Genomic DNA, 25,343 nt, shown 5'->3' with positions numbered 1-25,343 from the left:
AAAAAAAAAAAAAACCGAAACCGGGCGATTTTTCCGTAGTCTTACGCTTTTGAACCACGATTCTGAGTCATCGAGCGCTCTTGGCCAGCTGGGACCTTAGCAGGCCTGGTTTCTGCTGAGCTCAAAGTAATGCATCGGTATGTTTGCACTGGAACGCACTTGGTCGCCCACGATGGAAGTTATCCATTCGACAGGCAGGTGTTCGCTGCTTATCTGTTTACATGTTGCGGTTGCTGCTGTTGTTTCAAACACCGGGTTGTTTGTCCCGCTAAATTGATTATCGAAGCGCTAGGGTGTGACGGGTCACGGCATCGTGTCACCGCCGTGGTACAGTACTTACTCTTTAGGTTGTTACAGTGTTGATAGGAGCTTAGTGGTGTTTTCCTAGAAATATCTAATGACGATGTACCCTCGAAGATGTTGTGTGAGGGAGAATCCATGGCGTTGTTCGTTCGATTGTCTGTCGCAGTCTTCCAGGACAGGAAATGTTTGGTCAGATGGGAAGCCCGGCCCGGTGTGACGATAATCGATCGTGATTGATCCGAGAGTCACGCAAGTAGAGCCACCGCCACACGAACAATCATATTCCAGCAACTTGACAGCACATGTCCGTTGCAACTCAGCCTCTTTGCCCACACGTGTGCGCATGCCTCGCGAATAGTAAGCGAATAGCACCGCGCGTATACTAGCGGTTATTTTTCGACCTCGCAAACGAATCGAAGGCACGGTGGATGCAATCCAAGCATCAAAATTCTTCTTTTCTTTCAATCTTTTTATTGTCCTGAACAGGAGCTCTATGTAGACGGGAGGCGCAAGGTATGGTCGTGTGCACAACCCCGAGTCGTGGCGGAGGCATCGGCATTCGAAACTTGACACGGCTCCACTCCTCGTGGTGGAATTACGGTGGCACACAATAAGCTGGCCTCGGTTATGAGGGTCCATGGCGTTAGAGTACGCGCCAGAAGAGACGCTAGCTCCAAGCCATATCCACTGCACGTTCCCTAATGCCATGCACTCACAATGAGCGGTCCGGAATCGATTCCCACTTACGGTGGCGCGGATCAATGCACAACTCGTGTTACGAGAACGCCCACAAGGATAGCTTCATTCGATACTTGAGAGAGAGGTGCAGCTAGTCAATACTCAAGAGTCAGGAAGCAAGATGCCAGAACTGCTTCAGAAGGAGACACAGCAATCGGACGTAGCGACGGTAACGAACAAGAGTTGATAGAATGTTTTTTAATAGGGTTGACATCTCTCACTTGGCGTCAAGACGTAGATAGCCACCGACGCTAACCAGTCTTCTTGACTATCCGCTGAGATATTGCCCGCTCACAAAACAATAACAAGAAGCTTATGAAGGGAAATGAAGACACATGCTCGAAGTCGTTTGCACATTCGGCCACCCTCCGAACATTGACAGAGAGAACATGTGGACGTGATGGCAAGATCGCAGATGTGTCTTTTTGTTCTGCGCATGAGGGAAACTCGACCTCGCCGTATATAAAGTACTGAGTGACGACAACACCGTCAGCGAGACAGCCACTCGTGAAGTGACACTCAGCTGTGCATCCTCATCCCCGGTGTTCGTGATCACTCTCTGACATGGACGCCCTCTTCGCTCTTGCCTCCCCCATTCCCGCCGAAGAAACCGGCGAACACATCCCCTCCGACTACGACACTGGTAGCGGTGGCAGCAACACAAGCTGCGTCATCTCGTGAACAGTGTGACATTCTGGTAAGTGACATGCGCATTGGGCCGTTCTGTCATCGTGCTGAACGCCGCACTCGACAGTTTCACCATTGGCACGGTCACCATCACGACGTTACCGCGCACCTTTCGTTCTTGCGCCACGACCCTACAGCTTTACATTTCGTTCTGATTCTTCGTAACTTATCTACTTCGTGTCTGGTTGCTTCGTGTCTGTTCGATTTTGGAGAAGGGGTATAGTCGATGAGGGAGGGAGTTTCAAGCGCGCTATGATGTTTGTCCTGGAGTAGCCCAGATGACCGGATTATGGACATAGGTGGAGGGAGGCGTGGTTTCGTAGTGTGTTAAACAACAGCCTCACCATTTCTACGAGTGTGAGTTGTTTTACTGTAAGGCAGAGTCGAGGTTCCTGCGTAATGGAATGGGTTATTTTGATAATGCAGGACGGCATTAATGTTGGATCCAGACTTAAAAACGCTCGCGATTGGTGCGTATGATTGCCACAACAAAGAAATGACTACTTCTCCGGTAGGGGAAGGCGCATTCTGCACGGGAAGAAAGGCTTATGGCACTGGGAAAGCCCCTTTCCTTGCCTTTCCTTGCCACCTTTCTGTCACAAGAAAACAGTCAATTCTTTGTTGTGTCCCGTAGTGCCCTACGTAGCAGTCACCTACGGAAGAAATATTATTCAGCTCAATGAAGACGTGCGCACAATCCCTGCATCGAAGGCAGCAATGATGTCCCGCAAAGTGTTGGGCTTTCGGGCCCAGAGCCAGAACATCGAGCCATACTGGTCACGTACTGGGCAAGTACGTTTGCCACAACATGCACGCAGCTGCAGCGTCATTGAAGTCATTGGGAACTCACTCCATAGTCAACCGTGCCGAATTCTATGGCATTGAGATAGACAACGTGCATGCGCCGGCCACCTGCCAGCAACGACAACGAGATCACAGATGAACCAGACTGGGAAAGAGTTGAGCCGATATGGGAGGTGTATTTACGGCATGACTTACCCGCGAAGAAGATCTTATCTCGGGAAAGCGGTTCAAGTTAACGTTAGCATGATCTCGCTGAGTGACTGAGGCCCTACTTCAGTTGTTAGTAACTGAGTCCGCGCGCGGCGGCATGATCCCCCAGCTTGAGTCTACACGACCCCAACATATACGCCATGGTACTAGTCGGACTATCTGCCTGCGGACTTTACATGCACACTTGAGGGTATACGTACTCTAGTAGGGCTCTGCGCTGGCAGGAAGGTAGAGGCAAGATCCCGAATATGCCCGTGCGCTGTCACTGCTAGCGACAGCGTTTGTGGCACAAACGGGGATTCAAAGCGTTCATGGTCCTTGTACAGGACAATTCTGGGCCCAAGCCAAGTCGACAGAATGAGGGACATACTTGAGCTTAAAGCCGGGTCAGAGTCAAGGCCGTGGTAGATTGGTCGAAATTTCCCAAATTGATCGAGATCAGACATATATATTATCACCCAATTGAGATGTGAACACTCTGGAGCGACACACGAAAGTGAGTTGTTCATTGCCCGTTGTAGATGTCGTTCAAACAACATCCGCAGACGTCTAATCAGGAGTACACGGTCGTGGCGGTGCTTTTACACATAATGGAGCAGCTGCATCGGCGCAAAGTCTATAAGGTACGTAAGTCGTGCTTTCGTAGACCAAATCGTAGGTAATTGTCCAGCACCGCCGTTAGATATATAAAAATTGTCTCTAAAGGAGTCTCAATGACCAGAGGACGCACACCAATCTATGCAGGCTTAGTCAAATGAAACTGATTCCAAGAGATCATCCGAGAACTGACCAGGCTGCATGTACGTCGTTTGTAATAGCAGTGGGAATAGTATCCCACCAGATCCTATGAATTTATATAAGGATATACCGAATATGCGCGAGAGGTACAATGCTCACTTGGATGGCTTGGGCTTCTTCCAATCCACCGCGGCAGGTGTCGTCGCATCCCTGCGCTTCATCTGGTACTGTTTGAGAGCTTTCTTGCCCACCTTCCCCCCACCGGAAGCGGGAGCAGCGGCCACGGCGAGAACAAGGCCAATGACGGTGAAGATCAGGAGGATGAAGCGTGCCCGCATGTCTGGAGCCGCAGTTGCAATGGGAGGGGACAAAGAGTTCCTCAGGCGTCTCGATCTTCAAGTCAGCGCGCAAGTGCCTTTATGAACGCGGTGAGTTGTGGCCGCTGGAACCTTAGTGGGTGGCCGTGCCGAGCCGAACTGCGATATCAAAGCAAATGCAGCGCTGGTCAAGCTGTTTTTTGCATGACGTCTCCAATTAATTGGCTGGAGCCTGTCAAGGCGGGAGATCGGGATTCTTTGCATGGAAGGCGGCATGGCGAGGGCGTGTCGTATGCGCATTCGGCGCGTTGTTCCTGCCTAGTAAGAAAGGAATGTTTTGCACCGGCCGATGGCTCATAGCTGACGAGGCCGATTTACAACCCGGGACGGTTATCTGAACGCCTTGCATGTGCTAGTACTTACGTGTCCGAATAATCATGCGCCTAAAATCCCTAGGCTTCCAGTAGCGTCGATTCCCGAGGGGCAACGGACCCGCCGTATCTGCCCATCTGGCATCAAGTCATATGTGATACTGGTGATGAGTCTTGGCCAGCCGGCCCCCAAGCCATAGACAGCGTCTGAAACGGACAGGACAAAGACGAGGCACACCTGGAGAGCTTCTCATATCGCGGAGTTGTGTTTCAAACCATGAGGGCCCTGCAGAATATCTCTCGAGGATCTTCCAAGCACATTGTGGCGATAAACCGACCGGGTCAAGCACGGAATCCTCGAGGCGAGGCACAAAGCTGAGGCTCCTTCTTTCTTCGGCACCGTTGTTGCGCCACTAGATCCAAATCGATACAAACACTTTTTCATCTCGTGGACATCGTCACGTACCACCACCATGTCTCGACCTCAGGATGACCGGAACCAGGAAGCAACGGTTTATCTCGTACGTCTAACTCGTGTACTCGCTAGTCTTCGTAATAAATTTATTCACAGGGAAATCTCGATGAACGCTGCTCAGACGCACTTGTCTGGGAGTTGATGTTGCAGGCAGGCCCGGTCGGTGAGCATTTGTAGCAACTGGCGCTGGCCATGTCTCGTCTCATCCTGTCGTTCACAGTCAATGTCCATCTTCCAAAAGACCGCATCTCCATGGCCCATCAGGGATACGGCTTCTGTGAGTTTTTGACCGAGGAAGATGCGGAATATGCTTGTAAAATTATGAACCAAATCAAGCTATGGGGAAAACCCATCAGAGTTAACAAGGTAGGCTCTCGGAACTTTTCAATCTGTGGAGTGGCCTTATATCCTCCAATTTCATAGGCATCTTCTGACAAAAAGCAGCTGGATGTCGGTGCAAACCTATTTATTGGAAATCTGGACGAAAATGTCGACGAGAGACTTTTGTATGATACGTTTAGCGCATTTGGTGTCATGGCTACTACTGCGAAGGTAATTCTCAGGCAATTTACCGACTCTCCTTGTGCCACTCTAAAGGCGTCCATTACAGATTGCTCGCGACCCAGGATCCGGGAAGTCAAAAGGCTATGGTTTCGTGTCGTTCACTGATTTCGAATCCTCTGATGCCGCTATCGAGTCTATGAATGGGCAGTTCCTGATGAACAAGGCCATCACTGTCCAGTATGCCTTCAAGAAAGACGGTAAAGGCGAACGCCATGGAACACCTGCAGAGCGTCTTCTGGCTGCACAGGCCCGCAAGAACAACGCGCTCCCAGTCTCCGCACGGCCTCCGCCTGCCCCCATAGCGTTTGGGGCACGTCCCCCGATGCCTGGCTTCCAGGGCCCATATCAAGGCCAATTCGCTGGCGTCCTGGCAGCGCAACCTCCTCCTCCACCTGGTTTTGCGCCTCAACAGACCATTGGCCCACCTGGGATGCAAATGGGCATGCCTGGGATGCCACCACCTGGGATGCCGATGGGCATGCCTCCTCCACCGCCCAACATGGCCATGTACAACGTGCCGCCCGGCTTTGCGCCGCCGCCGCCGCCTCCAGGATTCATGCCCCAAGGCATGCCTGGCATGGTACCACCCATGATGCCTCCTCCTGGCCCACCGCAACAAGCTTATATGGGCTGAGCTTAATATCATGATAGCGTTTGGTGGATTGTAGGTACGCTTGTGGCTCAATAAGATTTCTCCAGTTTGCGCGTCTGTAATGCGGGCATATGATAGCGTCCTGCCCAGGTGTTCTTTGACCAGCTGGAATGCCTTCGCAATCCTGTTTATAGACAAGAGGTTTGCTCCTCGGCTTCCATCGCCGTTCAATCCTCTACCAGGCGCTTCACGCGATAAGATGAGGCTCCTTGGCAAACAACCGGCTCTGTAAGCCGCCACTTTGTTGCCGGAGGTTGACATAAGAACAATCTCTTGAGGAGTCATGAGGCTTTCGGTAGCCTCTACTTCTAGTGTGTTATTGACTGTGTAGCGGTAAGTTCGACAAGCTGACTTCGAATGCAGTGATCTTCATCGAGAGGTCGGTTTGGTAGTCTTTGTTACTCATAGTACTTTGCTCCCCTCCACAAGCTGCTTTATCTTTGGTATCGCCTCTCGAGGTCTCCTGTTTTCTTTGCGAATCTCTTGCGTTGCTACTGCCTTTGACGTTGACTGCGTCGCAGGAGCCACGTCGCGAGCGGAGTCTCCGGCGAAGATAAAGCGCAGCATCACGGTCGGCTCCACTGTGAGCGTCCACTGTCCAGTCAAAGATTTTATGACAACTCGTTACCCTTCTATTCGCTCAAGTTTATGCCCTCTTGCCAGTTTTCTTGTGTGACCTGGCAGTCCGTGGCTTCTCCGAATGTTCTTGCAAACGTGCGATTTCGCCAACTATCATTCTGTCGGAGCTTGCTAGCGTCAAATGTCATTATCGAGGGTGACTTGACCCGATGTGATACATAAGGCAGCGTCGAAAATGATATAAAAGAGTTGCCCAGAACGGTTACCTTGTCTCTTCTACTCGAACTGTCAGATATCGAAACTAGTAGATGATTGTGCAGGATATGATCTCGTCAGCAACGCGGGTTTCTAACATAGCTAATGGCTTCCTCCGTTCATACTCGCTATGGCAGGATTGCGGGTTGTAGGCACAATACATATTCAGGAGTGTTGTGCGGCTGTGAGTAGCTAGTGCGGTGTAGCATATTTAATCGCTTGATTCTGCAAGCCCTGTTTGGAATGCGCAGGCTGGGCCCGTTCCCTCTGATATATCATTTGATTTCATGGTCACAATCATAATCGATACCATCTACTCTAGCTGCTGAGCCGGTATGGCCTCGGGTACTGCGTCCTTCCATGTTACGCCCGACCTCTCTGCCACCCTCATTGCGATCTCCCTGACGGCCCTTGCTTCATCTAGTGTGGCTCCACCATTTTGTGCGTTTGCAAGGTGCCATGTTACCTGCCGCGGTGCATCCACAGCTATCAGCGCAGCCACTATCGTGTACGATACTTCGACTTGGGTTAGGACATTTGTCCCGCCATAGACAATTCCGTATCCGACTATATCACAGAACCATCCTGTGAAGATACATTACAGCACTAGTCAGAAGTCAACGCAGCAGTGGGGCAGCCACTAACCTAGATCGGGATAAGCGGAATATAACAGCCCTCGCACAGAATCGGCGGTGTTGCGATACATGGACCTGAAGAGCTTATCTCCGCTTTCCGTATATTCATCCAAGCTCTTTTTTGTGTCGCTGTGAGACACAAACGACTCGTCAGTCAAATTTGATCAGGGACTTTGGTCGCATACCGTTGAACTGTCTTGGTCCGCAACTCTTCCGGCATCACTTTGTTTAAAGCGACCAAACTCTCAATAGTCTAGTCCGCGCATGAGCAAGTATGGTCCAGCGAAACAGCTGTGGTCGCTGTCCACGTACTCGTGGAAATCCGCTCAGCAATCCGGAATGGAGGATCGCCTCCCTTATCTTGTTTGCCAGAGTCATCCGCTGCTCCTGGATCGTCTCTGGCTGCTCTCCGCCTTGGACTAGCTTCAGCTCGTTTAGGGCCAATTCAAAGACGGCTGGGACTGCCTCTGGTTTGCGGCTCGCGCTGAAGGCCACAGCAGCGACGAGGTACCATGGCTGTGCCAATATGGCAGCAGGGGTAAGAGCACCGTGAGATGGGTAGATGGATCTCAACTGCTTCAGGAATTCGACGCCAGCGAGCGCAGCCATAACGCAGGGGGCGCTAGATATTGTTGGAGATGATGTCCGAATCAGCAATGTGCGAGAATAAATATATATACCCAAACAGGTATTCTATAAAGTAAGGTGCTCAGATATGCTTGGGACATGGATTGATCTTAGACCATAGGTATATGATCTGAGTATATCTATTCATGCCCATAGTTTTCAAGTGCCACCAGCGTAGATAATCGTTCTCGCATTTTGGCGATGCTCAGAGTTCGTCGCCACCGCAAGCAATGCCGCATTACAGGTGCGGAGGAGTCCCGATGGTACTTGATCTTTGTCCGCAATCGTTAACTACAAATTCTGCTACGTCGTGAATTGCGGCATCATCCGAATTGACTATGACAATTGGAATTCTTTGCATGTCTCGCGAGACTTACATACATAGTGAGTACATAGGCTGACAGATCGAACATGAAGCATCAAAACGAGAGATGTTTTCCTACTAGTGTGAAGCTGCGTAATGCCCGGATTTTTCTGAGCCAATAGGTGAATTGCGCAATCATAGTAGTGAGACATAGTAGAAGTACACCTCCGTCAAACTTCATATACACTAGCTTGGCAAGCTGGTTCGCTTGTGCAAGCCACCGGTAGCCGCATCGTCACAGGGATTCCAAATATGACAGGCCGCTGCCTTCATAGCACTGCTGACTGAACTGGAAAAGTTCAGCTATAACATAAACATGTCTTGAGTCCGGTATAGAATCCAAACCGCATTCATAAGGTTGAGTCCAGCCCACGTAGTCAGACTCAACCCAATGAACACAACCAGGAATGTATACTGGGTTGAAGGCACATTTGCAGTGCAACTATGGCAATGGCATGCCATATTTGGGAGCCCTGTGAAGATAAGACTGAGGGTAGCTTGTCAGCAGAAATCCATCCTCTCACCCTGCACTGGTGTTGAATTCAAGGATTCATCATAATCATCAATCTGCATCATCTGCTCTACCTCTTCCTCTTCGCGCGAGTCCAACAAATATTCATCCTGGCATCCAGGCGACTCGTTATTGACGTTGGGATCCGTTTCTCCGCAGGCTTCAAGCTCCTCCGCCATGAGTCGCGCGATCGCCGCAAAACCCTCTTCCGTCTCGTCATCTGCTAATTCTACTTGATCGGCAGCGATCTCTTTTTCGACGGCGATGTTGCAAGTGCATAGATGAGCGATCGACTGTGGAGATTCAGGGTTGGAGAGAATGGCGAGAGCACGTTCAGATGCAAGTCCTTTTGCCAGAGATAGATTGGGGGCAACAAGAGGGCCGACGAGGGTGTGTTCGTGAACGACAACTGAGATGCTGTCGTTCCGTTTGACATCTGGGCGGCTCGATGATTTCCTTAATGCGATAAGACGTCAGTAGAAATACATCTCGGACTATGCACATAAGTACGAACCGATAAGTAACTCGTCTACATCCGGCCTGCGCAACCCAGACCATCAAGTTCGACACTGGATCTCTAGGGAGCTCCGGGGTGAGCACCTCAAGCAAATCGTTCAGGACTTGTTCTGCTATGCTGGAAGCTTTCTCGAAATTGAAATCCAAGTCAACAAATACGGCTCCTAGAACGCTCTCCAGTACATCGCTCATGGCCTTGGGAGGATCTTGCTTCCAACCACTGAGGATGATTTCTTCCTCCGACAGGCTCTCGAGAATGGGGATGCATTTCCCCATGGCAATGCTCAGCTCGACATTGTTAACAAGGAGAAGTTTCTGCAGCCCAAGCCGTTTCACGGCCACAGAAGCTAGCGCGGGAGCACATACTGCTCGCGATCGAGCCCACGAGAGTTGGCCGGACGTCGCTTCGGGAAACTTGTTGTACAGATATCGCATAACTGTGAGATCGATCAAGGCTGTTTACAGAACATGAGGAATCACATCGTGCTGATTTGGCAAACGTTCACTTACCATCACCGAGAAATTCCAGGCGCTGATACGAGGACGTTTCGGCCGCGCCAAAGGAGGGGTGGGTGACAGCTTCCAGTAGCAGCTTACCGCAGCGGAATCGATACCCCAGCGTGTCCTGTAGATCTGTGAACAAAACTGTCACCGGACTCTCCGCGATCTGGCCACCATAGCGAGCGTTCCAGGGCAGCGGGCCGCCGAAACTCAACCCGAGTGCAGTTCCCGCTCGAAGTGCCATTGGTATCCCACCCGCAACAAATGCCGCTCCAAGTAGGGCCTCCATGCAGTCCTGCAAGCTTCGACGAGGGAAAACCCGTGGCACATATCGATATGGCTCGAAGAGGTCACGATCGGGAAGCGCAGTATATCTCCACAGCCGCACACTCTGCGGTTCGCTGGACAGATATTGCTCAAGTCCAACTTCCTTGGCGCGCGCAAGCAGCGTGCGGTTCGAGACAGAGTTCCGACGAAGCACGTCGAGCTGGCCCTCGTGCCGATGAGGATATTTATTGAATAGGTATACAACAGTCGCTAGCTTGAGGACAGAGTCGCCCAGCGTCTCCAGCCGTTGGTTATTGAATCCAGCATTTGCGCTAGGCAGCGTGAGGGCCTGCACGAGCAGGTCGTCGACGATCGGCGGGAGTCCCAATTCGATGCGCGCTGTGTGAGCACGATAGACATCGGTGATGCGATGACACAACTCGGGTAAAACGTGGAATGCACGGAAGACATCTTCGGATATCTCCGCTCTTCGACATAGGCTCAAGGGAAACAACACAACCAGTGGTACAGTCATGGGAGCCCCTTGTGCACCATCCCCGTTATCCAGGGAATACACACAAGACGTGTGACGGAGATATGGCTGCAGTTCAACGCACGGTCCTGTTTCAGGAACTTCGAAAGTGGTTCCCTTCCTGCTAAACTTGTCCTGCCAATATTCTTTGTATGTCGAGAATGCCGCCTCTCGTGATCCTGGAGGTGGGGTTGACAGTGGTGAGATGTCTGTGCGGATTTTCCGCAGGAGATAGGGCCGGCCAGGCTCTCTCGAGCACATAACAAGCGTTTGGAGATAATCGTCTTCACCAATCCCCTCCCAGGAAGGGATACCATACGGATGTTGGACCGCCCGTTCGAGGGCATCAAAATTTATTTGTAAGGTATGAGTTATGGGAACGAGGTAGCACGTCAGTGGAAGAGTAATCCCTCTCCCAGTGATGCACCACCATATCCCCATTCTCATAAAGTCTTCCAGCACTCGGCGTTGTTTCCATTCGTCATCTTCGTCGAACGTTATCTTGCACCGCTCACTCGTAGATACATAGGTCCCTCGACAGACCAGCTCTACGGAAGGTAGCAACGTTCCCGTGATGAGACCGGCGCACGGGAGGCCATCGAGGTAGACGATATCCAGCCACAGTGTTTGGCCTGTCGTCCAAGGATCCCGAACGTCGACTTTCATCATATCGGGGATCTTGCTAACATCCTGAATGGCCCTGCCATCGGCGTCAGCACCAGAGGCACCGTTGCTTTGTGCAGGCAGCAGATAGTCGTCAAACACGCCCAGGAGATGTAGGCGTTGCACGGCGACAAACGCAACGGCTCGTTTGGCTTCTTTCTTCGAGCGTCTATTTGGACCAACGTAGGTCAAATCTTCCTGAGGTAAGGGAAGACTCATGGGGAGCTGCAGTGTCGAGGAAAAGTCTCCGGTATAGCGAGGCAAATGAGTCGGCGTGAACTTGTCGTGAGGTATCAGCGAGCATAAGTGATTAAGCAGCGCGATCGCGCTGTTGTATGTGAGAATAGCTCCCGTAGAAGGCACGACATAGCGTTCTCTCTCGGCAAGGTCTGCGGGATGGGCTTGCTCTTCTTCCTCCTCATCGGGGAAGTGAGCCTCGATGTCACGACGCTGGTAGACTACGCGGAGCTGCGGTTCACTCTCGGAAAACGACTTATACCGCGCCGTGTGGACGGTATGTCCTTGCTGCACCATGATTATGAACTTTGAGCTTCTGTGGCGTGCGCGTCCGCGAGACTGCAAGTACCCCACCATATGCTGCAGCGGGTCGAAGCGGATTACGAGGTCGCAGGCCTGTCTCATTTTCAGATGCAGATTGTATATAGACAGGGGGTAATGCTCACCGGAAAGTCCAGACCCTCCTCAGCCACAGAGGTTGCAATGACTGAACCCATTAAATAGTGTGAATTGGATAGTATATGAAAAGCACTCACGAAGATTGATCTTACGCTCACGAAACATTTTAACAATGTCCTGCTGCGTCTTAAGAGCCATTCCCTTCATCTGCGACTTTGCAAGAGTGCTAGCACCGTGACCGATCAGTTGTTCACTCTTGATAAGGTGACTGAGCTGGGGGACGCGGGATAGCATCGTCGCCAGGCAAGCTGCCACATGGCGTTGTTCGACGAAGACGATGCCTTGAAATGTAGATGTATAATGCCCAAAGAGAATATCGATCAACTCGCGAACTTTTGGCGAGCACCATTTGAGATGGACAGTCAACGGGACGGAATTCGAGTTACTGTCGTCCTCGAAAAAGGAGCGATATTCGACCAAGGCATCCTGAAGGTCCTCCAGTTCAGCCGGAAGCTCGACGTCCGGTAAATTAGGAACCACCGAATCACCGCCAGCTGTATCGGCGTAGCCGACAGAGAGATAATCAATGTCTACTCCGCTGATCTGTTGGAATATCTGTGTAATTCGTTGCTTGATGTCGTTATACAAGTACAATTCCGCTCCGAAAGGACCAAGGCTGGCGTAGGTCACTTCATACCTAGTCCGAATCTTGTCGATGGGTATGCCAATATTGGGCGGAAGCTGTTGTAAATTCATACGCTCCCAGAGCGTTGGAGTTGGATAGACAGGGTACGATTGTAAAGGCGGGGGATATTCGTGTAGAAGCTGAAAAATTATCAGCTCAAGCTCATCGCAATATAAATCAACGCACCTCCTGAGGTTTCGGGGAGTGATCCATTAATTCTCCTACATGCTGGCGGACCGCAATGACTTTGGCATCGAGATTCCTTTCTAAAGTTGCCAGAGACTCTACGGCATCCTTGGGATTCCAGATGGGCGAAGCCGTCATGCCAAATATCTTAGGACGGTCTTGAGTAGGACACTGAAAGTATTCACGCATGATGCCATTGTACGCGTGATTCTTCCGTGTGTGGTGGCATTCATCGAAAACCATTAGAGACACCTGAATTTCCCAATCATGAACGTCAGATAGGTTAAGATATATATAAATGCTGGTATGCACCTTGTCGAGGCTCCAATGTGAGTGCGTAAGCAAATTAAGAAAAATTTGCGCTGGTCAAGATGAGTGCCATGTACGCAGGACGTAGGGGATTGCATACCAGTCATCACGAGAACATCTGCACGGTCCAACTCCTTCTTCCAACCTTGCCTGTCCGAGAGATCTACCGCGGTTGCACCACAGCATTTGATGACCCGCAAAGGTGTTTGTTTCGCGATGAAATCACCCTGCTGATCGACGAGAGCGACCTTAGGGACGAGAAATACGATGATCTTCCTGAGACCTATATGCCTCGCTGAAATCCATTTGATGAGCAGGGTGCTGATATAGGTCTTTCCACTTCCGGTGTCTAGCGCAGCTATAACATTGCCTCTCTGCGCTCGCGCAAAGATCTCCTCTTGGTACCGACGCGGAAGTAGAGCATCACTGACATCTTCCAGCTTGATGGTCATGCTTGTAGTCAGTCAGCAGCCCATGCGAGACGGTAGATGGCAATAACAGTCCACTTCCGAATGGACAGTTGAGAAGATGCAGTCGGAGCACAGGCGGATTGTGTTAAAAGCTGGTTAACGTGAAGTACGACGAGGAATGAGTCCGAGACGGGTCGCTTGAGATCCCGGGCCGCTTCGGGTTGGCCCGGCAGACGCCGAAGATTTCTATGCACAGCGCACGCGAGCCGCAAGCGAAGGTGATGGTCTTATTATCAGACACCCCGATATTTCACAAAGGCGTCAGCTACCGACAAAAAGCAACAAATACCGTGGACATATATGTATCGCATCGAACGCTCGCGGAATTCAAGCCAAAATAAATACTCAGCGGCAGCACAAAACAAAGCCAGAACGACTTGCACCATTTGCAAGCAATTAGGATTCAGTAGTATGTACTAGTACATCGGAAATTCGATATCCAACACAACCCAACACGTATATGCACCTCACTCGAAGACATCAGTAGCATAACGACCCTCAACGAGTCGTTCCAAGATTTCCGCAGCTTTAGCTTCTTCCACCTGCTGGCCCTCTTGGACGATCTTAGTCAGGACACCCATAATGCCTTGAGCAACCCTGCGGGAGCCGCAGGTATAGAACTGTTCAAGAAGACATTATTCGTACAACTCGAGGATATTCGTTCTTGCAACATACCTTGGCATTGGCAGCATAGGCCTTGGTAATATCTGCACGGTCGAGCCAGACCCGACTGCAGACGCGAGCGTGAGTGTTAAATGTTTGGGAGTATATCACGATAGATTTCTCACTCTTGCACATATTTGCAGCCAAGCGAGTCTCCCGACGACCTGGAGAATGCCGGCCTGACATCGACGATCCCCAGTTCGGTCCACTCCTTGAGGTCCGAGTCTGCATAGATGTAGTCTTCCTGAGGTGAGCGGCACCCGAAGAACAGGATCGATGTAGCAACTTCGCGTCCGGCCTTCTTCTGCACTGCGCGCTCTTGCAGGAAGCCACGCATCGGCGCCAGACCGGAGCCCGCTGCGAACATCACCATCGGAGCCGTGGGATCAGACGGGGGATGGAAGGCTGTGGACGAAGTGCGGACGGACATCTGCACCTTGTGTCCCGGCAGAAGTCCGGCGAGGAAGGTGGATCCGACACCGAGGAAGGACATCCTCCTCCCAGTGCTCGAGGGGGCGTCGATCACACTCACCGTGAGTGTCACGTTCTGCGGGTTCCAGAGCGGCGAGGAGGAGATAGAGTACTGCCTAATGCGCATGGACGGGAGCATCTGTAGATAGGTCTCGAAGGGGAGTGCAATTTTGGGGTGGTCTTCAATAATATCAAGGACGCTGAGGCGTTTCAAGAGGACCTGTTCGGAGTACGACGAAGAGAGGGCCTGCAAAGTTTCCACAGGGGAATTCTCAGCTGTCATGAGTATCTGCAAGTCGCGAGTGGTCGCAGGTTGCGCGAGCTCGACGTAGCCGGACAGGAGATCAAACACGGTGATGGGCTTGTCGACTGGTAGCGGTGTGGGACCGACAGCAGATAGTACAACCTGCACTACGTTTAGTCATATATTTCGAGCGAGACCATTCGACTCGCCTGCTGATCCCCAGACAACCCAAATCGAGCGATGACTCGATTCACATCGCGGACCGGGTTTGTGGGCAAGCTAAGGAGTCGTTAGGTTGGGCAGAATTCATATGATGAAAACCTTACATAGCCAGATAATCCCCAGCACGCGCGGTCATACCCTCGGGCAATTTGAATTCTGCCGCAGCATGTAAATATAGATTTGCTGCAGATTCTGGCAACATACCAATGTGTCTGTTCTCCGAGGCTCCTGGTGCTGTCAACACCTTGTTCTCGACTACTGTACCCAAGACAGCATCTGACTGGCGCAAGATCTCAGCTCTGTTGACACCGGTGTCGACGACCTGCATTGTAAGCGCTTGGACCTTGTCTTTGCCGATGGTGACTGCACCAGTTTGATACTCCTGATTGTCGCATGAGTCAATCAGAAAAGTAAGACAAAATAAGACGGCAGACCTTGGCCAAGATTTTCCATAAGTGTTCCTCCCATTCGTCGAAAGCCTTGAAGAATTCTGCAGCGCTCGCATCTCCCGTCCCAAGTGCGAGCAGCCGTTTGCCGCCACGTTGTTCAATAGTCTGATCAATCAGAGTAGGGATTCGCTGATACGTCTTCACCCAGTCGCGGTTCCCGCATCCAAAAACGGCGAAGCTGACGCCTGAAAACTCTTCTCCGCTCAAGGTTTTGATCCACTCGACGAAATGAGCTGCGTTGTCCGCAGGTTCACCTGATTAGATCATTACATCAGGAAGGGTACAGGGATGGCGAACAAATGTCTGAGCTTGCCTTCAAAAGACGCTGTCACGATGACCACAGGCCCATCCTTTGGCATGCGTTCAGTGAAGGAGTCGAGGACACCGATGGAGGCACGGAACCCTGCGCATGCACTCTCAACATGCAAACACAAACACAAACACACGAGGGTGGATCATACCATAAGCAGCCGCATCGCCTGCCACTCTCTGCGCAAATGACTCGGATGTGCCCGTATTCGAGCCGTAGAGCACATACAATGGCTGCAATTTAACATTCGGGTCGACAACGACCGGCGTGCGGCTCGGCTGCTCGAGCCCGCGGCGGGCCTGCTGCAGGGCCGAGCTCGGCACGAAGGACCTCGCAGAGAGCGATTTGCGCGGGACGGCGTGGACGTAAAAATTCTTGGGCTTGACGGTGAGCGTCTGCTTGATCTCGAGCTCATACGACGGGTCCTCGAGCACAAGGTCGAAGCGCTGAATCACAGTTGCTATTACTATGATCATCTCTTGCCAGGCGAATGCTCGACCCTGAGAACATCTGATTTTAGCGTAGACTTAAGGCAATGTTAGTGAAGATTTGGCTTACAATACAGCCCCGCATTCCGTATCCGAAAGGTTGCCATGCATTGGCCTGCTGATAGTGAGAATGTGCGTGCGCGGAAAATGTGAGGATGGACCTACAGGAAGCGCTTCGAATTTTCCGTCGAGCATGCGCTCAGGACGGAATAACTCCGCCTATGAAAAATACTCATCTATAGATGAAGAGGCTAGGAACACCATAGTGAGACTCACATCCTCGCCCCAGACCTTGGGATCGCGCATAGCTTGCCCTGACAAAATTCTGATGGTTGTATCTTTTGAAACTGCATATTTTCCGTTCCCAATGACAGTGTCTTCTTTGGGGAAAACAGCTCTAGAGGGAGCCGTAGGGAACAGGCGCATGGACTCGCGGAGGCAAGCTGTGTTATACCAAATGGGTCGGGAGAATACGTCTTACAAAACAAATTCGCCGTACCGATCAGGTATGGCATACGACTGAGGTCGCCCAGTTGAATCGGCTGGTCGCCGAGCACCTCATCGACTTCGGCCCTCAATTTGCGTGATGCTTCGGGATTCTTGATAAGTAGATAAAACAGGAACGACAGAGTACCTGTGAGAGGAAACCGGTAAGAAAACACCTATCGCACAGACGTGAAATTTACAGCTACACACCAGATGTAGTCTCATGACCTGGAAGGCGGAAAGGTAGTCAGTAGAGACACACCGAATACAATTTAAACATATAGTCACCAGCAATCAGGAAGGTCAATAGCTAGTAGACCATTCCCTCTCAGTCAGTACAGTACACAGTAAGGTAACTTCGAGAACTGACATTATTCTTGATGCAGTCATCAGAAAGGCCTTTGCCTGTTTTGGGGTCCCTTCCGCTCAACATCTTATTGAGGAGATCGTTCTTATCAGATGGGGTTACCTTTCGCTCGGCAACAACTATGTACAAAAATGCACTCTCAACAATAGAAGCTACGATGGATAAAGTATAGGTGGTGCTTACTTTTGTTGGCGAGATCAGCCATGACTTCGATATCAGCTTCGTAAGGTGCAGTGTACCCCATGACTGACGTCACCACAGAAGGTCGCATAGAACGACGACCGGATTCAAGTAAGAAGCTGGAGAGTGACTTTATGAACGGGTGATTGTCCTCCTATACACACGGAGAATTGAACGACCCAATCTAACCATAATGCATCCAGATACGCACCCGGTAGAAAGAATTGAGCCTAGAGACACATAAGTATCTAAGGCAGTTACACGTCTGTGGAAAGCTTACCTATAGGACATGGAGCACAGTGCGATAGTGTCGAAAGTAAGCCGAGTGAAATCGTCCGCACAGTCGATTGAGGTGGTGGAGCCAAAACTAAGGAGAACAGCTGAAGCCGTCTGAAGGAGCTGTCATAAGCCATACTCACCGCTCCCATTTGAGGATCAGCTGGGATGCGATATCAACCATATCGTCGAACGTGTCCCTGATAGCGGCGGTGCTGAACGCCGGCATGAGAACACGATCTAGAGTGAAGCCGCCCGAATGAGCTCATGCAGCTGCTATCGATAATATACATACGAGCCAATCCCCAGTTTTCTTCATCGTGATATGCCTGCACATGCACTTAGCCCCTGATACAGTCGGTCGACAAAGCAGCGCTTACTGTGAAAAGGCCGTCCTTCACGCCGTTACGGACCTCGGCGAGACCACCTGAGACAGCTTTGAAGAACCTTTTGTCGTCGGAGACCTCGCTTACGAGGTCGTAAGAGCTGACAACTACCGACTTCCTTGCTAACGACGAACTCAACCATTGAGTAACCGCATATATGCAGAGGAACTTACAAAAAATACGAAGCTCATAAATCTCGCCGTACTGACGAGCGAGAAGGTTGAGAGAACGGAGCGGGACCTCCTTCTCTATAGCGGTGACATGACCGAGGAAGGGGACCAGCGGAGGGCACGGAATTTGAGTAGACATAGCTGCAAGAGATACTGGGATGAAACTGGATTCAAATGCTGTTGAGGTCAATAGGGATGGATCGAGGGGCTTTTATAGCGAAGCGACAGGAGATAAAGCGCCGCCTCGAGGGGTGGGCCGCAGAGTTCCTGCTAGTAAAGTCAATGCGCATGACTAGGGGCCGGGCGCGCAGGATACCGAAGGAACACCGAGCGCCGAGTGCTGTGTGGAGGAGAAGCAGCGTACGAGCGCATCAATGATTGCAGGCGTAGGGAGGAGCAATCCCATCGAAAGGACAATGCACGAGATTGTGTGCAGCTGCAGTCCGGTTTCCCGGACAGCCGAAGGCGCCAGAATACGATCAGATCTCCGCGACACGCACACGCGCCACCAAGCCGTACATTAGATTACCACTGGCTCGATGTTCAAGCTGGCGGTACATCAGCACACGAGAGACGGACGAGTATGGCCACAACTCAACGGGAGTGGGATACAACCTGTGCAGCCCACTTCATGAAACAAACCCACCACGCCTTTGCGAACTCCCAAACGGACAGCCCTCTCCGGGTCTTTCGGGCTCGCCCCGGACTTGCTCTCCCTGGTCGTTACTGCCGGCACCGTTGACAGCGGCCACCGCCTGGGCATAGACAAGGGCGCATCTCCTCGGTCGAAACTCAATGGGGAACCCAGGATTTCCCTTGCTACCCGCATCTTGGCCGCGCAGAGATACGAGATAGTCGGAGAGCTGGGACACATCAACCACTCCGATCTTCGACACCTTAAGGGCAGCCAATGGACTTCTTCCCTGTGATTGAGCGTACGGTATTCTCCTTCATCGTTCCGGCTGTATACGGGCCTACGCTGTCAAAAGAGACAAAGTAGTTTTACATTATATTAGCAGCTGCATCTAGACTCTGAACAATGCCCAGCGGAAGCGAATATTCATGAGCACGTTACCTGGTCTCAAGACACATTGAAACGTCAGTGTACATCCATCTTCCTCACCCAGACCCAGATTTTCGAATCAAAGTCCCATGCAGCCAGGCCGCAGTGGTCATGCGTATCACTTCTGGTTCCTCCTGAACCCTGCGTGCTTCAACTTGAAGTTTTATGCAGATGGAAAAGAAACGAAATGCATCGAGCATCAAACAAAGTGACTTCTCGGTGTAAAAACGCGAGGATAGTGTAAGTTCCAGTCAGACTCGTGTTGGCGCCTACAACATAGCGCCTGACTGCGAGCGGAGCGTCGGCCCGCCTCCCGCAGCCCCAAGAGCTCACCGTCGACCACCATGGCCGTCAACCCGAACGAGGACACAGAATTGTAAGCAAGTCCCGCCTATCCCTTGCACATACCCAACACTTTTTTCAGCAACGATGCCCTCCGCAAACACGGCATCCTCCCCCCGCGCGAGCCTGCCGCGCGTACACCTTCTCCGCCACCCTCGCCGACGCTCGAAGAGACACTAGACGATCTCACTCCCGATGAGCTAAGGGATCTCGGCGAGGATGCTGCAGATGACGAGACGGAGCGTATGATCGAGCGCATTCGGCGACAGCGTATCGCGGAGCTGCAACGGCAGCAAAAGGCGCGGTTCGGGCGAGTGTACCCCATCGGACGGGACGACTATACCAGAGAGGTCACCGAGGCGAGCAGGACCACCGAGCAGGGCAAGCCGGCAGAGCATGGTACTGGCGTGGTATGCTTCCTGTACAAAGACGGGTACGCTCCCATCGTGCATCGACCTACGACTACACTCCTAACGCTGCCCATTTTACAGTATTCCCCGCAGCAACCGCGCATTCGAGCACGTACAGATCCTCGCACAGCGCCATCCTGACACGAAGTTCGTCTCAATCGTAGGAGACAAATGTATCCCCAACCTCCCCGACGTCAGGATCCCGATGTTCATCGTATACCGCAACGGCGAGGTCTTGAACCAGATCGTTGCATGGGGCGGCGATCGCGAGCGCCGTATCGAAGGTGCGCATATTGGAACTATGCTGCCTTTTACCGAGTTCACAAGCTGGTGAATTCGCAGAGCTGGAAGCTGTGCTGATACTAGCTGGCGCGATCGTACCGCAGATGCGCGCGCCGCCCAAAGACGACCGTCGCCGGGGAAGCGACAGCTCAGAGGAAGAGGAGTCGGATGACGAGCCCTCATCAAAGATGCGCTCCGCTGCGACTAGGACAAACGGCAAGACGTCAAAGAATATCAGGACTGCCAAAGTAGAGGACGATTCAGATTCAGACTTTGATATATGAGACGGTTCTGAAGAACTTGAAAAATGTATAGTTACTGTAGAACTACTTGTGGTAGCAGCAATGGGATTCAACAATGCCGGAGCCCTTCATTTCGATGTTTCTCATGCTTGCAGATACTCGAAGTAGAAAATGCGCCGACAGCGACGATGCAATCGCGATGCCACATCGCTGTCAACTCATGCATTACTGATAGGTCAACGGTCATAACGAGCGATACAGGATACAGGCATTAAGCGACGACAGCAATAACAGCAATGACACGAGTGAACAAGTACAGGGCTCTGGCATTCGTAAAAACCTGAGCCGTGGTCAGCACCACACTTTATAAACCGGAGCAAAAACGTACCTTTCGAAAGTGCTTCCGCCGTTTCTAAATCTCTGCGAACAGACTTGACCTCAAGTCACCCATCTCCACAACTTCCAAACCGACCACCTCATTCAGGACCACATCTCGGTCGCGGGGCCTGACATCCGCTTTCTCGCCGCCTGCGCCTTGTCGTGCTCTCTCCCACCTTCCCTCCGCCCCACCCGGCGTGCCCAAGCCAGGCAAGGCTCCTAACAGGAGCCGCCACATCAGTCAGATAACATCTTCGTCGCTCATGAACTCGTCTTCGTCCTCGTCGTCGACGCTTGCGAGGTTCGTGAAGTCGACCTTATACCGCAGCAGCCCACCAATCCCACCGAAGCCCTTCACGAACTGCGCACCCTCCTGAGAGCGGTTGGTAACAAATTCCAGGTTCGCGCCAAAGTCTTTGTACTTCTCCGCGAACCACTCGAGGAGCGACTGTGGCTCAACAACCTGCTCCATCTCCGTGCCGGTGGACTTGTCCGTGAACTTTTCGCGGTCCTTCTCTTGTTCCTTGTTGACATGGACAACAATCTCCTCTGCAGTACGTCAGGAATTGGCCAGTCTTCAGATGCTGGATACTTACCACCGGCGGCATTGCGGAGCGCATATCGCGTAATGTCCAAGTTCTCCCAGACGATGAGCGTCTCCACGGCACCAAGTTCCAGGGCTTTGAGCGTGTCGTCGATACCAAAACAGTACTTGCCAGTATCTTGGCTGATCTCGTCGAAGTATTTCTGGATAAGCCTCTTCTCCTGCACAAACTTTACATTTGCAAGCGACTCTGCAGCCAATTCAATCGCCTTCGCAATGGGAGTCAGATGCGACTACCAAAACCGTCAAAGACGTACACACCTGGTTGAAGCCGTTCTCTCCACCATAGCTGACATCAACCACCTTGATAACTTTCGCGGCCAATCTCCCATCAAACATGTCACTCTGGCTCAATTCGGTTTTGAAATCCGCACTTCCGGCTAGCACCAGCCCCGTCACATTGACCTTGTCGTTCGTGATGTAGTGTTGCACGGCAAGCTCGGCGACTTTCCGCACATAGTTGTGCCGTTTTTCGTCACGCAGACGGGCAAAACGCAGGGCAGATTGACCACCACGGCCGTGCTTCTTCGGAAGATCAACGGTGAACTTGTGGATGACCTCACGCGTGTTGCCGGCTACAGTACCAAACAATGTGCCATTTCCATCCATGACGATAAAGCCGAATTTTGAGTCGGACTCGAGTAGCTCCTGGAGCGCCTCGGTGTGAAACTTGTTGTCACACAAATACAAAGACCTGAAGAAAAGCTGAGGCACATATATACAAGGCAAGGAACATAGACGCACGTATTGATAGGCTTGTGGGGCTCAAAATCGAAGGATACCTTTTTTTCTTTGCCTTCGTCGGTCAAGATCGTCCCCACGAAGAGCACAAGGCCATTAGGCGGTACACGATTGTACAACTTGAGACGCTGCTGGGTACTGGTGATGGCAGCCAGCACAGACAAGCGATTTACACGAGACTTGATGTTCGACGCCGTACCATATTCTTGTGTCAACATTGCATTCACCCGCGAAATTTGGTCCTAGAGACTCGATGTCAAACGATCGTGTCGACATCGCAGAACATCGCACGTACCTTCGGGGGAATAATGAGACTGATCATGGAAGTGCCAGCGCTGATGGAACGAGGTCAGTAAACCCTCCGGGAGATCTGTGCGAGTCGACAGACCCCCTGGCAGAGTCAAGGCTCTTGATGAGCTTCTTGACCTTCCACATCTGGATGTTCTGCTCAGCCGGATCCTGACTCATTTTGGGCGAATTCAACAGTCCGCGCTGTAATCAAAAGATATGTCACAAGCAACAAGTCAGAGTGGAGGATGGATGGTGAGAGTGGGTGGGGACCCAGAGGCAGGACGGATGCAAGTCTGCCTGACGGGCAAATTTTTATCAAGTGCAGCATCTCATCGCCGGGTTTCCGATGGATCTGATAAGGCATCAGAAATAGCTTATTCGCACGAATTCTATAAGTTATCGTGGGTTATTGCTCTAAATGTCCCATAATTCCGCCTTAATCCTTCAACTACTAACACAGCACCCATCTTCATCAGCCGCTCAATGTCATGTCTGAATCAAAAGCGCAAGCTGGACGACCAGGACGATGTCACAGAGCCCAAGAGACCTAGAACCGAAGTCGAGAGACATGACAATTCAAGTGACTCTCCTGCAGCGAGCCTCACACCACCTGTTGGTGGTGAGGCGACAACGAGTAAGCCTCACCACGAGCTCGTGGCAGTACCGGAACGGGCGGATAGTTGTCAAAGTGACTCTGAAGATGAGGCAAAGAATGAAGAACCTGCGGCGGGCACAGCCAGCGGTCCATTAGTAGCGCCTCGGCCCTCACCACCTGCAAAGCCTTCGCATAGAATCAGAAAACTAGTCCCTCCACGACCTTTTCCAACCGTGCCAAAGTCTGTCTCAGCGACAGGCCCACGCTCAGCACACACGGAGGGCAAAAACTACATCTGTGTTACGCGCAAGACGCCACTGGGCGCGTACCTTCGCCGGTGCAAGGAAGTCGTGGGTGAAGGGTGCGTCCGATTGTCCAAGTATTCATCCCAAGTTGCTCATGAGGGCACTTTGCACATAGATATAAGACTTTGCATATGAGTGCTATGGGGGCAGCAATTCCACATCTTATGCAGCTAACGGTGTCTCTGCCTCCGATCCTGCCCTATTCTCCAGACGAGGTCCATACTGAGATCCTCACCGGAACCATGGAGGTGCAAGATGAGTTAGTCCCTGAGGATGATGACGAGGATATCACGTACAGGACGCGGGGGAAATCGACCGTCAGTGTTGTGCTCCGAATAGGAGATGGTATCGACGACATCGTCAAGCATGGAAAGGGCAAAGGCAAAGGGAAGGGGAAAGGCAAAGGGAGGCTGGCGGAGGCCGTCATTGGAGCGCCTAGTAGCAACCATCAAGTGATCAAACCGTAAGGCAAGAATGTCGATAAAGGGCCAATAACTGTGAGGACAGGAATGGACATCGACGTGCTAATATAACATCTCTGTACGTCTTATTTGTTTTGTTTGTTCTTATCGACTCAGCAGACTGACAGGATTCGTGTATGAAGGGGCCTGTATTGTGGCATCCGGCTCCTGCGAAGACATGCGTAACATCCGGAAGAGTGCATTCACCTTCATTGCGCCATTGACCACACTTACTACCTACCGCCAACTGGTGGTGGGGTCATAAGAGTTAAACTAGCGATCGGTGAAGTTCGGTTTGCGCTCGCGCCTGCGCATACAACTACATTCCGTAGACATATATTGCTTCTGAGAAAGCACTTTTGCGGGTTGTTCCGCCAAGTCTAGTAGTTGTGGAGACTAATGTATTTGGTGGTCATGCTTACTAGCAATGAATGACTGTCACACGACTGTTGAGTGATGCGACGGTCACTCGACAACCCGCTCGTACACATACGATTGGGACCCGATGTGCTTGGGGCGACATCACGGTCGGCGGCTGCTGGTACTTAGCGAGGGAGGACGCGTCTTCGCGGCTTTGAGAGCGCTCGCTCAGAGTGTCCCACTAAGTACTACATAGTAGACGCACCCTTTCAGGCTCGCCATCTCCCCTCCTCCTGAGACGTACCAGAGTCTCACAAACAACAAGCACAGGAGAATATGTCTGATCAAGAAAGGAACGGCTCACCGTCCTCGACGTGGCGGACCACCCTCCAGCGGATACTCACTAAAGTGTCCCATGGCTCGGCACCATTTATCACAACTTTCGTATTCATTCACCTGTCTGCACCTATTCTCGCGAATTTGGGCGGGTCTTCACTGTCTTCGCGAGTCATGGTGCGTCCTTCTCTAGTAATTCTATATATCATCTGTTGAAACGACCCGCGACAGCTTTTAGGTAGAGAGTACTACCAGACGCCATTCGGCGAGAAATTCCTCCTCATAGCCCCACTCATCGTGCACCCCATGGCGAGCATCGCTAAGCGTTACTTGTCTCCGCGGCCTGCGCGGCGCTTGACGAGTGTGCTCAGTCTTACTGGCTACAGTGCCATGATCTTCACGGCCATACACTTCATGACGCATCGCTACTTTCCCAGCAATCCGTCTCCTCCCATATTCGCTGTGTCTCCATCCGAACTTGACTATGAATTCGTCAAGGTGGCCTTACATGGTTGGCCGTGGCGGAGCTGGCTTGGCTACATTGGGCTCACCGCTGTGGTTGCGTGGCACGCTGCCGAGGGTGAGGGCATCATTTGGAATACCTGGCTGAGGGGCCTGTTTGGAAA

The 25,343-nt window shown here is 51.7% G+C and overlaps 8 protein-coding genes across 8 annotated transcripts; 3 read left to right on the top strand and 5 right to left on the bottom strand.

Annotated features, from left to right (window-relative positions):
- Positions 1 to 3,516: 3,516 nt before the first annotated feature.
- On the bottom strand, positions 3,517 to 3,818 carry FIBRA_06699 (uncharacterized protein; the record flags this gene model as incomplete). Its single annotated transcript, XM_012328411.1, has 2 exons — positions 3,517 to 3,586; positions 3,640 to 3,818. 2 exons carry the CDS (start codon positions 3,816 to 3,818, stop codon positions 3,517 to 3,519), a joined length of 249 nt encoding a protein of 82 aa, XP_012183801.1.
- Positions 3,819 to 4,641: 823 nt separating this feature from the next.
- FIBRA_06698 (uncharacterized protein) lies at positions 4,642 to 5,841 on the top strand (the record flags this gene model as incomplete). The annotated part of the gene is made up of 5 exons (XM_012328410.1): positions 4,642 to 4,689; positions 4,740 to 4,806; positions 4,864 to 5,009; positions 5,067 to 5,195; positions 5,254 to 5,841. The coding sequence occupies 5 exons, from the start codon at positions 4,642 to 4,644 to the stop codon at positions 5,839 to 5,841; spliced, it is 978 nt and encodes a 325-aa protein (XP_012183800.1).
- Positions 5,842 to 7,006: 1,165 nt separating this feature from the next.
- On the bottom strand, positions 7,007 to 7,937 carry FIBRA_06697 (uncharacterized protein; the record flags this gene model as incomplete). The annotated part of the gene is made up of 4 exons (XM_012328409.1): positions 7,007 to 7,278; positions 7,339 to 7,457; positions 7,514 to 7,581; positions 7,641 to 7,937. 4 exons carry the CDS (start codon positions 7,935 to 7,937, stop codon positions 7,007 to 7,009), a joined length of 756 nt encoding a protein of 251 aa, XP_012183799.1.
- An 883-nt stretch (positions 7,938 to 8,820) lies between these two features.
- On the bottom strand, positions 8,821 to 13,577 carry FIBRA_06696 (uncharacterized protein; the record flags this gene model as incomplete). Its single annotated transcript, XM_012328408.1, has 8 exons — positions 8,821 to 9,286; positions 9,345 to 9,801; positions 9,857 to 11,942; positions 11,993 to 12,033; positions 12,083 to 12,770; positions 12,817 to 13,068; positions 13,129 to 13,178; positions 13,226 to 13,577. 8 exons carry the CDS (start codon positions 13,575 to 13,577, stop codon positions 8,821 to 8,823), a joined length of 4,392 nt encoding a protein of 1,463 aa, XP_012183798.1.
- A 485-nt stretch (positions 13,578 to 14,062) lies between these two features.
- On the bottom strand, positions 14,063 to 18,446 carry FIBRA_06695 (uncharacterized protein; the record flags this gene model as incomplete). Its single annotated transcript, XM_012328407.1, has 22 exons — positions 14,063 to 14,215; positions 14,271 to 14,325; positions 14,384 to 15,135; positions 15,171 to 15,252; positions 15,300 to 15,351; positions 15,400 to 15,577; positions 15,630 to 15,898; positions 16,106 to 16,454; positions 16,513 to 16,557; positions 16,608 to 16,661; positions 16,719 to 16,885; positions 16,942 to 17,076; positions 17,139 to 17,156; positions 17,217 to 17,238; positions 17,299 to 17,414; positions 17,479 to 17,629; positions 17,687 to 17,705; positions 17,756 to 17,842; positions 17,895 to 17,991; positions 18,047 to 18,080; positions 18,132 to 18,259; positions 18,311 to 18,446. 22 exons carry the CDS (start codon positions 18,444 to 18,446, stop codon positions 14,063 to 14,065), a joined length of 3,099 nt encoding a protein of 1,032 aa, XP_012183797.1.
- Positions 18,447 to 19,714: 1,268 nt separating this feature from the next.
- Positions 19,715 to 20,688, top strand: FIBRA_06694 (uncharacterized protein; the record flags this gene model as incomplete). Its single annotated transcript, XM_012328406.1, has 4 exons — positions 19,715 to 19,746; positions 19,795 to 20,145; positions 20,204 to 20,406; positions 20,465 to 20,688. 4 exons carry the CDS (start codon positions 19,715 to 19,717, stop codon positions 20,686 to 20,688), a joined length of 810 nt encoding a protein of 269 aa, XP_012183796.1.
- Positions 20,689 to 21,265: 577 nt separating this feature from the next.
- Positions 21,266 to 22,837, bottom strand: FIBRA_06693 (uncharacterized protein; the record flags this gene model as incomplete). Its single annotated transcript, XM_012328405.1, has 6 exons — positions 21,266 to 21,573; positions 21,621 to 21,837; positions 21,890 to 22,322; positions 22,373 to 22,611; positions 22,665 to 22,704; positions 22,758 to 22,837. 6 exons carry the CDS (start codon positions 22,835 to 22,837, stop codon positions 21,266 to 21,268), a joined length of 1,317 nt encoding a protein of 438 aa, XP_012183795.1.
- A 306-nt stretch (positions 22,838 to 23,143) lies between these two features.
- FIBRA_06692 (uncharacterized protein) lies at positions 23,144 to 24,027 on the top strand (the record flags this gene model as incomplete). The annotated part of the gene is made up of 2 exons (XM_012328404.1): positions 23,144 to 23,616; positions 23,676 to 24,027. 2 exons carry the CDS (start codon positions 23,144 to 23,146, stop codon positions 24,025 to 24,027), a joined length of 825 nt encoding a protein of 274 aa, XP_012183794.1.
- Between the last annotated feature and the right edge of the window lie 1,316 nt (positions 24,028 to 25,343).

This window comes from Fibroporia radiculosa (assembly GCF_000313525.1).
Source record: "Fibroporia radiculosa TFFH 294 genomic supercontigs, scaffold8592, whole genome shotgun sequence".
NCBI lineage: Eukaryota > Fungi > Basidiomycota > Agaricomycetes > Polyporales > Fibroporiaceae > Fibroporia > Fibroporia radiculosa.
Note: the sequence above shows the minus strand (reverse complement) of the source record. Positions and strands in the feature narration are given on the sequence as shown.